We start from the raw sequence: 16,971 nt of genomic DNA on the forward strand, positions 1-16,971 counted from the left end.
GATGCTTGTTCCAAACGAGTTACACTGTTATTACAGAGAAAAAAATTCCATCAAGTCAGACTGTAACTCTTTAGAACATTTGTTTATCTATCTTTCCAACCAGCTCGACCTAAATGGCGCTCATTTTCATGAAAATTTTATAATAATTTTATTTGGGCTGGCAGTTATTGAAAATTAAATTAAAGTTTTCTAAAGCTTATTGTTATCTCTATCTACAATGTAAATGTATGTACAAAAGTATAATTCCCAAACAAAATTGTCTGAAAAAAATTACAGAAAAGTCCATAATTTTCATAGTTACTTACTAACTTCAAATTCTCATTAAGTCTAGACTTAATGAGAATTTGAAGTTACATAAGTGAATAGTAATAGAACGCATACCTAGGTATGCGTTAGCAAAAACGTACTCTATCTTTTAAAACTCAATTACCACACTCATCTATCGGCAAAAAGCACCCGTCACCCGGCAAACAACATTAATCACTTATTCGCGGGAAAGCAAACCAAGATGGCGGCGGTCACGTGGCGATGCGTTTTTAATTGCAACGCTCCGTGTTTTATGTTGTTTGCCCACCGTGTTTGCCGGGCCTTATTTACGGCCAGTGGGAACCAAGTATTAATTCGCTAGCCAGGGTATTGCCTTTTGGTAAGGAAAAGACGGAAAACATACGGAAAGATTTTCCGGGAAAATCTGCCACGATTGAGTTTATACCTAGGTGTGTTAAGATTAGCTTTTAGCGAGAACTGCCTTCTATTGCCTTTTTCTAAGATGATGGAAAACGTACGAAACGTTTTCCCAATTTTCCGGGAAAGTTTTGCTACGACTGCAATTGTTGAGGATTTTATACATACAGAGTTATTGCCTTTTGCTGAGAAAAAATATGGAAAACTTGCGTACTTATTGTTTTCTGATTTTCCTAAAGACTTTTTACTTAAGTATGTGCGCTTTTTTTAAGATTACTGTAGTTTGTGGTGAACGGAAATAAAGGAGTCGATGGGAATCGAACCACATACTCCGAGGACTACAGATAGGGCTAAGAAAAAAGTATGACACAGATTATTTGATAATGCTAGAGACACTGCATTTAATATTTCCCATTTGTCCCCAGCAAGAGTCGAATCGAACCCGCAAAAACAACTCACATTAAACCACCAGCTCAGACTTTCTGAACCTAGAGACCCTTTAATCATTGCAGCTCTCCTGTTTCAATTTTCAGGTTCTCCATTTACTCTATGTATCACAGAAGTTTGTAACTGCACTGAAATAACCTACATACGTATACGTACCTAGGAAGCTATACTTAATCTACTTAGAACCCGGTTACTAGTTTCAAGTAGGTATTAGGTAGGTAGTGATGGGCGCTGCTAAGTTATTATCGAGTCGATGGCGGCGTAAATTTTTTTTTCTAATTATAAAAACACCTAAATTAACCATAACTGATGGTGGAATGATACCTACATTTGGAGTTGTATTTTTCATTTTATACTGTTTGATGTAGTTGTTGATGTACAGACTCAATAGCTAAGTAATTGGAGAGCATCTAAAATTAGACTACTTTGCATTGATAGAGGCGTCGCCAATATTTTCATTGGTATATACGATTAACCAATTGACAATCTATTACTAGTTACACAAAATAATGTACTATTTTCTTGCCATAACTGGGAATCTAACCCGGGTGAAGAGAGCTCTACCTTAACCACTAGACCATGAACGATCTCAAAAGAGTACTAATGCCCGTATTCACAAACGATGCTTGCTTAAGTGAAGTAGCAAATCGAACTCACAGCGTTGAATAGAGCTCCGTGAATGGTTCGTGTGTCATGACACCTTGTGCTTCAACGCGCACTGTGAGACGTTACCTCATAGTTATGTTTATGAATACGGACGTAAGTAAGGAACATAAGTGTTATTACGATTTACGATGAAAAACTTGGTAGGTACTTTTATAGAGTCAATATTACTGAATCGAGTCGATTCTTCGAGCGAGCGAGCACTTCACTAGTATTAGGCTCTGTTTGCGTTTCGGCGAGCGTTTTACATAAATTGTACATTCCGCTTAGAGTCGAGTTACTTAAGTTTCGTAAATTAATGAAATTATTGCCAACTCAGGGCGCAGATGCTGGAAGTTCGCGTACTGTAATATTTCATCATCAGGAAGGGAATAATACGCAAATAGCAGTAGGTACTTGGATATAATGCTTAGTATAACATTGTTATCTTTACATCAAAGCAATTCCGTTAATTACGAAATAAAAATGAAGCTGTTGCTATTTTATAACTACACTAGCGGCCGCCCGCGACTTCGTACGCGTGGATCCTGTTTTACTCCATTTTCCCGAATTTTCTTTGCTATAAACCTCACGGAGCCCGAGACCTTTCCAACGAATGCAAAACCGTGGAAATCGGTTCGTGCGTTCTGGAGTTATAGCGTCAGGGAGGAAAACCCGACTTATTTTTATATAGTAGATTTTACAGAACATTTTTTGGATCTTTGCATCATTATAGTCCTGTACCCGTTTGCCCCGTATCTTTCACCCCTTCGCCAGAATACCTAGCAAACAAGGTTCATATGATTTGAGGGGCGAAACTTACGGGGCAAACGAGTCCGAGACCTAACAGTAGAGATTCTTAATACTAGTATGCAAAATTGTCATTCGCACTCTCAATAAATTAAAGTTCGTATGATAACTTCTCTTTCGACAGCCAAAGCTTTACTCGTAATTTAGGCAAATACCTAGAAAGTGGAAGTATGTAGTACCAACCTACAATACGGTTTCACAACATTGAAGATTTTGATGGAAAAAATACCAACTTATACATATAAATGAATAATCAACTATTTACCTTTACCTACCAATTCATATTAATAATGCGGAATTCAATCGTTAACTGCGAAGTGAGCGATCACAAGCTGCAGCCGCATCCTAAGCAAATAGTGCGCATCTGCCTTACGGAGCCCTACGATTAAATATCTTTGCCGATGTAACTTAAGTTTTTTGGAAACGTGACACAATTTAACTTTGAATTTATGATGATGACACGGAAACCTACAATTGAAATGAAAGAGGCCTTTAGAAATAAACAAAGTGAGCATACATAGAAGAGAAAATCTGGAAGTAGGTTTCGGAACAAGCCTTACCTAATAATTCCAGATTTTAAAGTAAAGGAAATAGACAGAAGCCAAATACATAATAGAGTCATGTCGTGAAGGAACGTCTTGGCAAATGTAGAGTTGGAATAGGATGCTCCCAGCTTGATAATGCTGCTGCTGGATGAAAAAAAATATACTTTTTGGCGTTACTTATGGGTTACCTAAGACCAGTAGTGAATTTCATTTGGCTGAAATTATTATAATCAAAATAAAACTAATGCTTGCCACTAGCAGGCATGGATAAACTTATCTATGACTTGTATCGATAAAAATTGATTAATTAAAATATGTTTTTAATGTCAGCTTTTTGGGCTTATCAAATCATCGGATTTGCTTTATAGGTTGACATAATTTTACTACACAATCAGCCGATAGTAAACCGAGGCATAGCCCTCTCGGAGGGCTCGGAGGGTTGATGGCCAGTCAGATAGTTGCGGAGGACGGACGGCCAATAGAGGGATTATCTTTCTCGCACAAGCACTGACCGTCGACGTAATGTTGTGGTGGGCGCCACAGAGATGCGATTAAGTCACACGACATAATACAAGTTAGTTTCCTATTATACTATTTTTGGATCTCTATATAAAAATAATAAGGCTATGTTAACTTTAGTCGAAGTTTGAGTTTGTAGAGTTCCTTAGAATGAAGCCTTATTAGAACTTAAAGAAGTACCTAATGACAAATAGCTTCATATGCCACCTAGGGGATAAGCTACAGGATTGTATAACTAGGAATGCTGTCTTTACAAAATTCAAACTCAGGAGCTGTTAATGCTTTTAAATGTCAGCATTAATCTTTATAACCCTGGATTAAACCCAGCTGCGCAAATAGGTCTCAATCTAGATACTTGTCGTTAGATGAGGTATACTTCCATCTAATTATGTAATAAGTAGATACTTAGCTTAACTAAATAGAGTCGTCTGTAGACGTCTTTAACGTTTCTGAGAAATACTACTGTCCAAAAATTGGTAATACCTAAGTATCATTATTATTTTCTAATATTAAATAAATAAATTCTGGTGCTTCAAATACACTAATTTAAATTAGTTTTACCCTTGTTTTGAACAAAATACTTAGTCGTCTTTCAATGGCGCTCAACGTGTTGTAGCAATAAACGGGAAATTTGATACAAGATGGCGGACTCCGGTCTCGTTTAAGTTATTGCTTACATTAATACACTTAGCCCGGCTCCGACTAGTAATTAGCGTTAATAGCTATGTATTAGAACAGTATGTATGTATGTATCTACACATACATACATTTATCCCGCTCTACTAAATGCACGGTTGATAGTGATGTAGAGTCTAATGTTATGATTCAATCAATAGTTTATTACATTCTTAGAGTTAAGATTAAAAATTTTAGGATATTAGCTAACAAGGTTTTGGTAGAGTTTCGTATCTAATGTACACAACCGCGTAAGTTTCATAAGTCAGTACTTATTCTGTTAAACATACAACGTTCGTGATTGAGGCACTTCCAGATTAGTAATATTGTAGTTTATATTTAGACACTTCACTCTACTTTCTGTCTGCAAAAGATTGGCCTAAGTTAAAACCAACCCTTGCATACTCTACCAACTTACAATACGACTAGCTCCATCTATCGGACACGACGCGAACTAAAGTACACTCGCGCTCGTTTAAAATACCTCATTATTTGCTCATTACACGAAAATTAATAAAACATTTCATCGGAACGTAACGTTGACCAGACTCGTAGCGTAATGGCCGAAAAAAGTTCCGCAGCGCTCCAGTGTCCACAATCGTATTTGCGGAAGCAATTTCGCGAAATGCCACAATTTATTTAAAAATTACGCCCTTGTTTGTGTGGGTAAATATTGACGTGTTTGGTTTATGATAATGGCAACACTGCGCAGGTAGACGGCTAGCGACAGAATTATTTACCTGTAGAATGTACACATATTATTTAATATTTACCGTCGCAGCGTAAAGTTGACAATATATATTTGTTAAGTATGCTCCTCTTTTGAAAGTTGTTGTTTACCAGTTTTTAATCAAGGCAAATTTAGAGATTAAACATATTAACAGCGGTTTGGTTAGCTGATTTGATTTAAACAGATAGAGCGCTTGTGTTAATTAAGATATTTGCCTTGTTTGGATTTTAGTTTGTTCAACAGGTTGCTCGTGATTGCCTTATTAGTGTCTCTACATAATTATTTGAGTAACTTATAAATCAAAACTACATGGTATCCCTAGGTTTCCTTAAGTTTCCATAAGTGGGTATCTCTACATAAAATCACACAGAAGTTCACAGGACCTTCGAATAAATTAAATGGAGGCACATTAAAATTTATAGAATACTGAAATATTCTGAAATTACTCTTCTGCTGATACAGTCTATCCTTTCATGATTATTTCAAGAGGTGTTAAAATTAAATATCAAGAAGTAAGTAGATAAGATGTTACCCTACTAATACATATTACGGATACCGATAAATCTAGGCATATGACGACAATTGATAAAGTAAATCAAGAAGCAGCGTACAAAGCGGCGGATGATATAGAAAATGTAAATACAGCGAGTACACGACGATGAACTTAATCAATTTACAAGTGGCGAGTGGGCACCGCGGCAGCTGCCAAACAAACTCCTCGATCGAACGCAAAGTCTAACTGCAAACAATATCATCATTGTATTTGTACTGAAACAACAAATTTGTAGCTAGCTTTAAATGCACGCTTAACACTCGGACACACACTCACTGTGTGTGCACAGACAATATGTTGGAGACTACTAAGGTCTTAAGCAACGCGACAAAATGAATCTCCGCTTGCGACTGATACGGCCCAATTCAAACAGAGTCAGCGCCATTTTGTTGTGACAACCGCCATTCGAGCGCGCGCGTGCCGAGCAAAAACCAACCTAACGCTCCTTCGTTTAAAGTTACATTGGTTGCCAGCTCCAATCGAGTAGAAACATCGGAAATTAAGGGAGGACAGACACGATTCTGTTTGCCGTCTAACGTGGTCCCAGGACGAACTCCCAAATATTTGACGTGTCAATTTTGTGAATGTTGGCTGAGAATTGCGGTTAATATTCCCCGCCCGGACAACCTGGCGTGCCACCCTTTAATTAAATGACTGAAATAGTCAAATTGTTAATTTATTATGACGGGGCTCGTGACAGATATTAGTTATTCAATTAAGAAACAAACACGAGTTGAAATTCGAAAGACAGTGGAATGGTATGATTCTCCGTCTTTTGTTTCTCTTGCAGGAATTTATGAGTTTATGTAGAGCTAGCTATCTGCGAGTATCTTGTACTTTCTTAGTAGGCTAGGAAATTTATTTATTTTTAAAAATCCCAGGCCCAGAAAAGTATTATTCCTACATTTTAAAACACAACAGAAAAGAGAGAGCGGTCTTCATAACTCGATGTAGTTAACGCCCGTTTCATTGCAAACCAGCAAAACTCTTGTTTGTTATAGATTAAAGCGGTATCGGGCGGTTATCGTCTCGTTAGGAACAAAATCAAACAACGAATCGATTGCGAAGACAAAACATTGTTCTAGCTTGTTACGGCATATTGCTCGTTACCGCGCCGCTATTTATTTTCGAGTGGCAACACCGAAGAGTCCATAAACAAAAAAACACTCGGGCGGCTGTTTTCATAGACAACAATACCGCGAGCCACTTTAGAGCAGTGTTGAGAGTGAGATGGAGGACACTCACTTTTCGCGACAGGGTATAAGAGGGCCATGCCAGTATTTTCATTGTATGCTTTTAATTTTGAGTGCGCGAACTAGCCGTTCTCCCGGGACGTATGTTTGCGAGCATAATATTTGCTCCCACTGTATAATTCAGCCGCTCGCCATATTTGCCGAAGAGCAATCGTTTTAATATAGCGCCGGCATCGTATTAGGGTGGTTACTTTGTTAGATGGATTAATTTTTCAATTTTAATTATACCTTCAGATGAGATAATGCGGTTGGAATTTTTGCTTAATTTCAAGGAGAGTTGTGGGCGTTTTCGGAGAAAACCCTTCATATTCTGAGAAATACCAAAAAATCAACAGAGATGGAATAGGTACTAACCTGACCACATGATATTTACTTCCATTTAATACGCAATTTTATAGCTCAATTGACGGGCTGACTTTTGTAACAAAGTCCCGCAATATTCATATATTACGACATAGCTCAACGGTTTCCTTGGTGGTCTCGGATACGAGATTCAAGGAACGCAGGTTTGAACCCTGTCGCACTATTGTGGTGAACCCACTCGAAACACAAGCAATGTAATTAAAACAAAAATGAATAACAATGATACCGAGCTGTCTAGGTATCTAGTAATGTGCGAAAATCTATCCATGGGCCAAGTACTTAGCACTTTTTGATCGCTCCGATTTTATCGAATCCCATCACGCAGCGAAATAACTCCATACTACAACAAACGCTGGAGCGAAGGCCTTTCATGTTGATAGCCCAATAAAATAAGTAAATAAATAAAATTACAACTGTTACGTTTTGCCACTTGTTTAAGGGGCATGTTATATGTTAGGGATAGAGTTCAATATCTCTTTCAGTCGATTATTATGATAATACCTAGGTACAAAAATTTAACAGTTTCTCTCCATTGCAAGTGGTCACGATATTTGTCTAAAGATTCCTTATAGGTAGACCATGTAACAATTCCTTTAAAAATCAGACTCGATCGTATCTCTACATACGTTTCATAAGATCCCACAATAAATGATAATAAATAAGTAGAATCAACATTTCATTCAAAAATGCTTTTCGGTAGAGAACGCTTTTATTTTCGATACGTGTAGCGCCACCTACCCTTGTAAAGCAAAATCAACACGTTCGCTCGTTTCATTCGTAGCCGTAGCTAGGATGCTACGAAAGCATGAAGATTCTTTACAAAGCCGAAAGTGAACTTCCAAAAAAAGGAAGGAATTTTAAATTCGTTTTATTCGTAGATGCTCTACCACTTGATAAAACATGACGAAGAAAAGAGGCAAAATTATTGTGTTTAGTTTAATTTTGACAAACAATGTTGAATTGATTTTACTAACCTTTTTCACGAGGTGAAACCATAAGCCAAACCTGTGACCAAACCAACATTGGCAAACATATTGCAGCTGACAATCCCGACTTTTATTAATTTAAATATCTCTATTCATTAAAAATAAAATTATTTGTTTTATTAATTAAAATATCTGCCAGTAAATTAAACTGTAATTAACTAATAACAAGCCTGTGTTTTTATATGCTCACAAAGAATTTGTTGTCACCAAGTTGAGGGCGCAGTGTGAGTTTACTTGAAACGCATTCTCCTAAAAACTATTTCAAAACGTTTTGTATTTTATTTATACCTAACTCCTGTCTTTTAAATAAAATAAAACTTAAGATTTGCAGTATAAATATTTATTGTAATAAAAAATAAAAATCAGGTTAGTTAAAACAACTGAAATGCAATTATAAATGCTGCTTAAAATAAAGTCACAGTCCTAATGTTATGAGTACACCACACATTCAAGTGTCGACACGATCTCGATAATTGAAATTGAAAATAAATTAACCCCTTTTTACTGGAATTTACACACATCTTTATAAATTAAAGCAGAATTCACCATTCAAGAGTAGACAAATGAAAATGCTGTCCCTTTTCTAATTCATATTTTATGAAAAGGGCATCAATAGTGCAACAAATTAAAAGAATCATTTTTTGTAGGCATCAGAAGAACATAATTTTAAATTAGTGATTTAGTGAACACCTTTTACCCAAGTAAATTAAAAATGCAATTTTTAAAAAGCGTTAGTGCTAGTAAAAGAAATGTAGTTTATTTACATCTATGTATTTGTGACGTCACATCTTAACTAAGGACACTTATCAGATTATTGTTCGTAAAGGTGCAGATCTCGGCAGATCAAGTTTTAAAAAAATATACTTATTTACCATTAATTCATTATGTATAATTGTCTTGTACTTTAGTTACTTTGCTTGGTTCTTTGTTTATTTAAAAGTTGCGATTACATCAACACACATACAAAATATTGTCAAAACAACTTAAAAACTATAGCAATTTTAGACTTTCGTCTTAGTACTTAAAATAAAATATTCCCTTATTTTTATCATTAAAATAGTAAACCTAAATAAAATGGCAACACTGTCATGGCCACAATATAATAAAATCTCTTTTTATGTCAACATTTTTCTTACATTAAGATTCATTTTTAAGTTAGTATTACTTAGAACATTATTAATAAAAAATAAAGCATGCTTTTTTCATTTGAAATAAAACATAACCTAATTTTGCTCAATTAACACCACATTATTTATTTACAAATGTATAGACTTCGGAAAATGCCACGTTAGCGACTTCGCTTCGCGATACCGACTATGTCTACGACGAAAATCGTGAATGACCATAATATACCAAAAGTAAAAAGAATAAGACATAATATTGCATGATCACATATCATCTCATGATGACGACAACAGAGCTAACTAAACACTGTTTCTTACAGTAGACAACTTAAGTTGAATTTCATAAAGTTGCGATTGGGAGTAAAAAGTTAAACTTAATTTTTAAATACAAAACATTCACGCACACACTCGGCACTTAACATCATAATCTTAACTTAAAATCAAAATAATGATAATTTCCAGGACATAATATTACAGATTTACTCAACCATCAGTGGGAATTCTTCAATATCCTCACACATTGAATTGAAGCCGGCTGCCCAAGCCTCCAATTCAGCTTTCTGAAAAAGTAAAAAAAGAATACTTGAGATTTATTTTAAAAAATCTGGCGTTAAGAGTCGCCTCTCTAACTGCCTAAGGTGGGAATCGAACCCCCTTTTGCTTGCCACGACTGCTCTTCCATCTGAGAATAGCCACCTTAGGCTGTTCGAATTATTTAAGTTATTTTAAAAATATTTAACTGCTATAGATAAGAGCTATTGCTTTGAGCAATAGTGGATGCAATTTTTTATTGACAGATAAATAGTCCCCTAAAATACACTCGCGAGCAAAAGTATGGAATCACTTACATGAAGTTGTTTCCACGCGATCTTGTGTACTAACGAATTTGTTAGTAACAAAAAAAGTGGCACCATTTTAAAGATTAAACTTTTAACTTTAAATTGATACCAAATTTATTTAAATCACATCAGTATTTAAAAAGATTAGACTAAGAGCTAGTGAACGCCAGACTTACGTCATTTTATAAAAGCTGAAAGTTTGTCAGCGTATGCTTCCAATATAGGATATAATGTTGGTGAATTATGAAGTTTGGGTCGTGGTGGCTTTGAGTGCTACCCTAAAAAAACTATCTGGCAAGGAGTTGGAACTGTCAAAACTGTCTGGCTGTTGGGGAAAATACTTATAATTATTGCCCAAATATTATACATAAAAATCAGATTTAATGGTATAACATTGGTAGAATTACAGTCTATTGAATATACAGAAAAAGCCACCGTAAAAGTTAGATTTCCGTTACACTATAAAATCTGATTTTTATGTATAATACTTGGGCAATTACTACAAGTATTTTCCCCAAAAGCCAGACAGTTTTGACAGTTCCAACTCCTTGCCAGACAGTTTTTTTAGGATAGCTCCCAAAGCCACCACGACCCAAACTCCATAATTTACCAACATTATATCCTATATTGGGAGCATACGCTGACAAACTTTCAGCTTTTATAAAATGACGTAGGTCTGGCGTTCACTAGCTCTTAGTCTAGATATCCCGGTTAATGTGAAGAAGTAAGGAAAAAGACATGAATCAACTCTTTGATACGTCGCGAGTTGCGGCCTATTTACCCCCTATAAAAGCACGTGTTTTCGGATTTTGCTTTTACACGTTGATCCTTACACATCTCCGCTTCTTTTGACACTTTACCTGGGATTCTACACCTTCAGAAGCAGCACAAATCGTTGCACTATTGCAAGAAGAGCTCAGCCAGCGGGCTGTCGCACGTCAGCTCCACATAAGCCAGTCCTGGGTTTCGAAAGTTTTAAGACGCTTTCGGGAGACTGGTGGCTTTATCCCGATACCAAGTTCTGAACAGCGCCGGTGCACATCGCAGAGGGATGACCGTTTTTTCATGTCGACCTCTCTATAAAATCGTCATTTGACTGGTATCGACGTCCAGCAAGAGCTCAGAAATGTTCGTAGGATAGCTGTTAGCAAGTGGACAGTTCGTCTAAGATATAAGCAATAGAATTTGACTTCAAAAAGGCCTGCCACGGGCTCGAAACTGACGGCAGGTCACCGATAAGCACGCTTTCAACTGGACGTCGATATCAGTCAAATAACGATTTCATAGTTTGACATGAAAAAACGGTCATCCTTCTGCGATGTGCACCGGCGCTGTTCAGAACTTGGTCTCGGGACAAAGCCACCAGTCTCCTGAAAGCGTCTTAAAACTTTAGAAACCCAAGACTGGCTTATGTGGAGCTGACGTGCGACAGCCCGGTGGCTGAGCCTTTCTTGCAATAGTGCAACGATTTGTACTGCTTCTGAAGGTGTAGAATCCCAGGTAAAGTGTCAAAAGAAGCGGAAATGTGTAAGGATCAACATGTGAAAGCAAAAATCCGAAAACACGTGCTTTTATAGGGGGTAAATAGGCCGCAACTCGCGACGTATCAAACAGTTGATACATGTCTTTTTCCTTACTTCTTTACATCAGCCGGGATATCTTTTTAAATACTGGTGTGATTTAAATGAATTTGGTATCAATTTAAAGTTAAAAGTTTGATCTTTAAAATGGTGCCACTTTTTTTGTTACTAACAAATTCGTTAGTTCACAAGATCGCGTGGAAACAACTTCATGTAAGTGATTCCATACTTTTGCTCGCAAGTGTAGTTACAATCATAATAATTTAAAGTCCTGTTGCAGCTGCTATATTATTTCTCCATCACACACATCATCATTGGCAGGAGCTAATACAGCTCGTCATAATAACATTAAGTGATCATTGACCTACCTCCTTTTTGGACAAATCCCTTTTCTTCGGTTTTGCTTTCTTCTTAGCCTTGGTTTTCTCCATATTGGGCATGGTGAATGTGAGGTCTGCCAAGTCGTCCTCTTCACCTGACTCTTGCTCATAGACTATGTCATTGGCCCTCGTGTCACTGCCCGATGTGGAACCCTGGCGGAATGTAACCTTCTTGGCCTTGCCGTAACTCTTTCTGGTTGGCTGAAACGTAATACATTTTTGATCAGAAATTAAATTCACCATCCAAATTGCGTCCTAAATATTTTAACTTTATAGTATAGTCAATCTACATTAAAACTTTGTTTGGTTGTAATGAATAGGCTCAAAAACTTCTGGACCGTTTTTAAAAATTCTTTCACCATTCGAAAGCTACATTATCCACGAGTAACCTAGGCTAAATTTTATTTTGGAAAAAATAGGGTTCCCTAAAATATGTAGATAATGTAGTCCACGCGCGCGAAGCCAAGGGCGGAAAGCTAGTAAGTACCTAATATAATTTGTAATCTAATTGTGAAAACACAAAGAAAATAAAAATATTAAATTGAATGGATGACTTGATAAAACTTACCTTCAAATGATGTACAACTTCAATATCTTCAAACAAATGGACAGAATAGTTATCATCATCATCAAGTTCTTGAGCATTTGAGTTTTCTGCCAGATCTGTAGCACCAACATTCTCTGTGTTCTTCTCAGGAAAGACTGGGGCATCGGAAGCTGACTTCATCTCATCATACACTTGGTTCACTGCTTCTGAACTGGTAGCTACTTTAGTCTTTGCAGCGAGGGGTATATTTGCTCTACAAGGCCCAGTCTGAGCATTTATTTCCTGAAGCACAACTCTAGCACGAGGCCTCAAGGCTCTAACTCTGGGGTTATCTATCTTGACTGGTGACATATTCTCCTGATCCTCACTGTCATCAAATCCAAAGAATGTACCATCCTTGCTTTTGTCTTTCTTAGACTTCCCTGGAGTATTCTTTTTACTGCTTTTACCTTCACTGGAGTTTTCTTTATCTTCATTATTTGATGATTTGCTACTATTTGACTCATTCTTTTCAGCACTCTCTTGAGCGGGTGAAATTTCAGGTGCTTCTTTTCGAGGAGTTTTTCTGGGAGTCTGGTATGCTGTATCTTTATTACCATGTCCCAAATGTGAAACATCCTCAAACAAAGAATTAGCTTTAGTTGGCGTCACAGACCTAGCTCTTTTCCTTTTACTGGCACTTTTCTCTGCCATTTCTTTTATGAAAGAAATTATGCTGGTTTGTTTCAGATTAGGTTGGTTATTATCAACAATTTCAGGCAACACCTCATCATCCTCAGGCACCATATTGGTGTACACATGCTTCTTTTTGTTATCTTCAATATTGATGAATGAACATTCAACGGCAGGTGTCATGTTTGGCTTGACGTAAGTGTTAGCTTGCCACCTTATGGGCAACTGCTCAAACTGTACCCTCCAGGGGCTAGCATGGGGCCTTCTTACTGACATATTCATGCTACTACTTGCTACAGGAGGCTCATCAAAGAAACTAAAATCTTCTTGAAGTTTTAGAGGATCATTGTCAGTCCTGTTAATGCTGTGATCCTGTGTAGTACTTTGTATTGGAGACTTAGGACGATTAGGAGATGTTACTGGCGAATAATTGACTTCAAAGTGGTCAGGCAAAGGTTCAATGTCAGCTGCAATATCTTCGATTCCTACTGAGACATGATTGATATCAGTTACATTTTGTATCTCTTCTGTTACTTTCTTAGGTTCTGATTGTTTAACTGTGTCTGTTACAGTTATTTGAGGTTTAGGTGCATTTTTTGCTTGATTTTGCACAGCTGTTGCAGATTTTGTTGGAAATTGCTTTGTGTTACTAGCAACAATATTCTTCAAGGCTGCCAAAGCTTTGTTGACGTTTTGATCATAATTATTTTTGAATACAACTGTTTTTGGCTTGGCAGGTTTTTTCTTCACTGTCCTCTTTCGTTTTTTCTTCTGTGGTGGTGGTTCTTCGTTAGGGTCGAATGTAAACTCATAAACATCAAGATGACCACTGTCCCTTTTCAATGATGACTTCTTTTTTTTATCATCAAGAACTCTGAATGAAAAGCTTTTCTCCAACAGTTTCTGACCAGCTGTTTTTACAGGCCATTTCTCAGGAGATTGAGATTTATTTACTGGGGCTTTAGACTTTAATAACCTTTGCTTGGCATTGTTATTTGTGTCTGATGTTTTTTCTGGGTTTTTCTTAAGAGGTATTCTAGGTTGCTTAGCTATATTTTGAGAGGTAGACTTCAGGTAAGACTTTGAGGTTAAGTTTTGTGAGGTTGGTTTCTGAGTAACTTTGCTGTCAGGTTTACCTTTATTAGGCAATATTGGAGTACTGGCATGACATCCTACAGGTATGAACTTGTTAGGGCTCACAGAATGATCATCAAACTTAGATGGCAAGCGGCAAATCCTTTTAGGACGAGGGGCTAACAAGCTATTGTCAGCATCTTTCTGAGGTGTTTTAAACGGTGAAACTATTGAGGTATCGTTTTTGTTCGGAGTCTTGCTTTTGTTAACAACAGATTTTGGTTCTTCTGACTCCTTACTGTTTGATAGACTAATCAACACTTGATTTTCGACAAACCTATTGGGGAGACGTCTCTCACGACGGGGTCTCTGTGTGTTTTCATCTGCAATTTCAATTGCTTTAGTGACTGCCTTCTTGGTGGTCTTTTTTGGTACGTCATCATTGTCGTCTGAAGCAGAGTTTGTTTTGTCAGCCAAAGCTTTACGAGGTTTTGCACTTTTATTAGAAGTCTTCGTCTTGGATTTCTCTACAACACCGATGTTTTCTTTCGAAGATTTCGTTGTCCGCGCTCTAGTTTTAGGCGGCATGACGCTACTTGAAAAACAAATCTTGCTTTTTGAACATAACCAATAACAGTACTTCACACAATAATAAAACCTATATGCACAATGTATTTATACGCAAAGACGATTTTAACTGATAATTATCGAGAAAATACCAAATTACTAAAATTATCTGCGCACAACACAAAACATTTTCGCTCGTTTTTTTGACGTTTGACATTGACATTTGACATTATTGCCTAATCTGTGGTGAGAAAAAATCGGATTCTCTTCAAAAATATTCTGTTATTTTATATTTAATAACGGTAAAATATCGGTATTACTCGCTTTGTAAAAAAATAAGAATCTGAAAAGGTTGGATCAAAATTTATTTTCTGTATTTAATAATAAATTAATTATAGCCTGACCAGGAACATAAAAACCCTCGCCATGTTGCGGAAAACTAATGGTACTAATTTCTTTTAATGGCAACAGTAACTGAAAACTTCATTGACATGTCACCTTGCATGTCAGTCTATTGCTGTCAAAGTGTAAACAAACTTTATTTTAAATGTGCGCAATTGATTTTGTGAATTAAATTGCTAAAATATTTTTATAGTCGTGAAAGAAAAGTGGTTCACAATGTGTTAAAGTATTTGTCGAAGAGAAATACTAAGGGTTCGGACAATATTTTCATTGAATAATGTTTCCGACAAAGGTTGTCAAATTGACTGACATGTTTATCGTATAGTACAGTCCACTATGAAAATTAGCTGTGGTTTGTTTCAACTACCTATTTTAAAGTTTTTTGTCACTTTCTAAGTGTTGAATTTTATGGAATTGGGAAAGAAGTACCGAGTTTGAAGCGTTCATGAGCAGACATTGCAGTTGAATATTCAAGTTCTGAATTTGATTATTGACGAATAATAAAATAAATCCTACTAACTCGATTGATGGTTTCATTTAATTTATTTAAACCAGGTTACCTATAATAATATTTTTTCGTAAATTTATGAAAATATCAAATTAGCCCGTAATCCAGAATCCTGATACATAAAGTTAGCCTATTAATTTAACACAGGTACGACTGTACTCAGTGTTGCACTATCAAATGCAATTGACGCGCCTTCTTTCATCACTGGCACCCGGAGTGCAGACGAAGACGGTTCTGGAATTGTCAAGCCACTTGCATCAACTTCGTCTTCGTCGAGCCAAACAAATGAAAAATGACGACCAGACTATAATACAAACGAAGGATTCCCCGTAAAACGTAAAAGAAAAGGGTTGCCAATTTGGGAGTTTTAATTCCCTAAATTTTTGTTTAAAAAAAGAAACAATGTTACGTAATGTCTTGTAAGAAAGTCCCCCTCCCGCCCCTGTAACGCATCGTAACGTTTTACGAGACCAAATTGCGTTACGTAATACTTGAATGCTCCGCCACTCAAAATGTCTGTGGACAGCATTTGTTGCCTTACGCGGCATAATTATACAATATAACACTAATGTTCCAGTATAATAATTTATTAGTTAACTATTTCACATTCACAGTTTCTTTTCGTAATGTTTTTTTCACACTTCAATCAATCCACGCTGAAGCGCCGAGGCGAGCACAATGATGAATTGATGATTGGCATGAGTAAACAAACAAATAATAAAATAAGCGGCAAATGTAAAAAGTATATTTGTTTCATTACGCCTCATAGAAGTGAAAGAGACACGTGCGATGATCAAACGAGACGCGCCGCCCGCGCGGCGATCGGTTGTAACTTGTATGGCCGTAGAGCGCATAGTACATTTCGCGCGGTGGAAAGGCAAATGAAGGTACCTACCTACCTTTATAATTCGGTTAGGGTTAACCGCATGTAAAACTGTAACATATTTTTTCTGTTAACATATTTAATTTTGTGATCAATGTTAACATTAACCGATTGATAAGAAAACCGAAATTATACGGTATATTTCGGTTAGGGTTAACCCATTTTCTATAGGGTTAATAACAGATATA

General features: G+C 36.6%; 1 protein-coding gene across 1 annotated transcript; it reads right to left on the minus strand.

The window, feature by feature from the left end:
- Window positions 1–8,531: 8,531 nt before the first annotated feature.
- LOC135080707 (uncharacterized) lies at window positions 8,532–15,189 on the minus strand. Its single transcript, XM_063975422.1, has 3 exons — window positions 12,699–15,189; window positions 12,119–12,331; window positions 8,532–9,891 (listed from the first exon to the last, which is right to left on the minus strand). Exons 1-3 carry the CDS (start codon window positions 15,009–15,011, stop codon window positions 9,811–9,813), a joined length of 2,607 nt encoding a protein of 868 aa, XP_063831492.1. The 5' UTR covers window positions 15,012–15,189; the 3' UTR covers window positions 8,532–9,810.
- Between the last annotated feature and the right edge of the window lie 1,782 nt (window positions 15,190–16,971).

This window comes from Ostrinia nubilalis, chromosome 18 (genome assembly GCF_963855985.1).
Source record: "Ostrinia nubilalis chromosome 18, ilOstNubi1.1, whole genome shotgun sequence".
In the NCBI taxonomy this organism is placed as follows: Eukaryota; Metazoa; Arthropoda; class Insecta; order Lepidoptera; family Crambidae; genus Ostrinia; species Ostrinia nubilalis.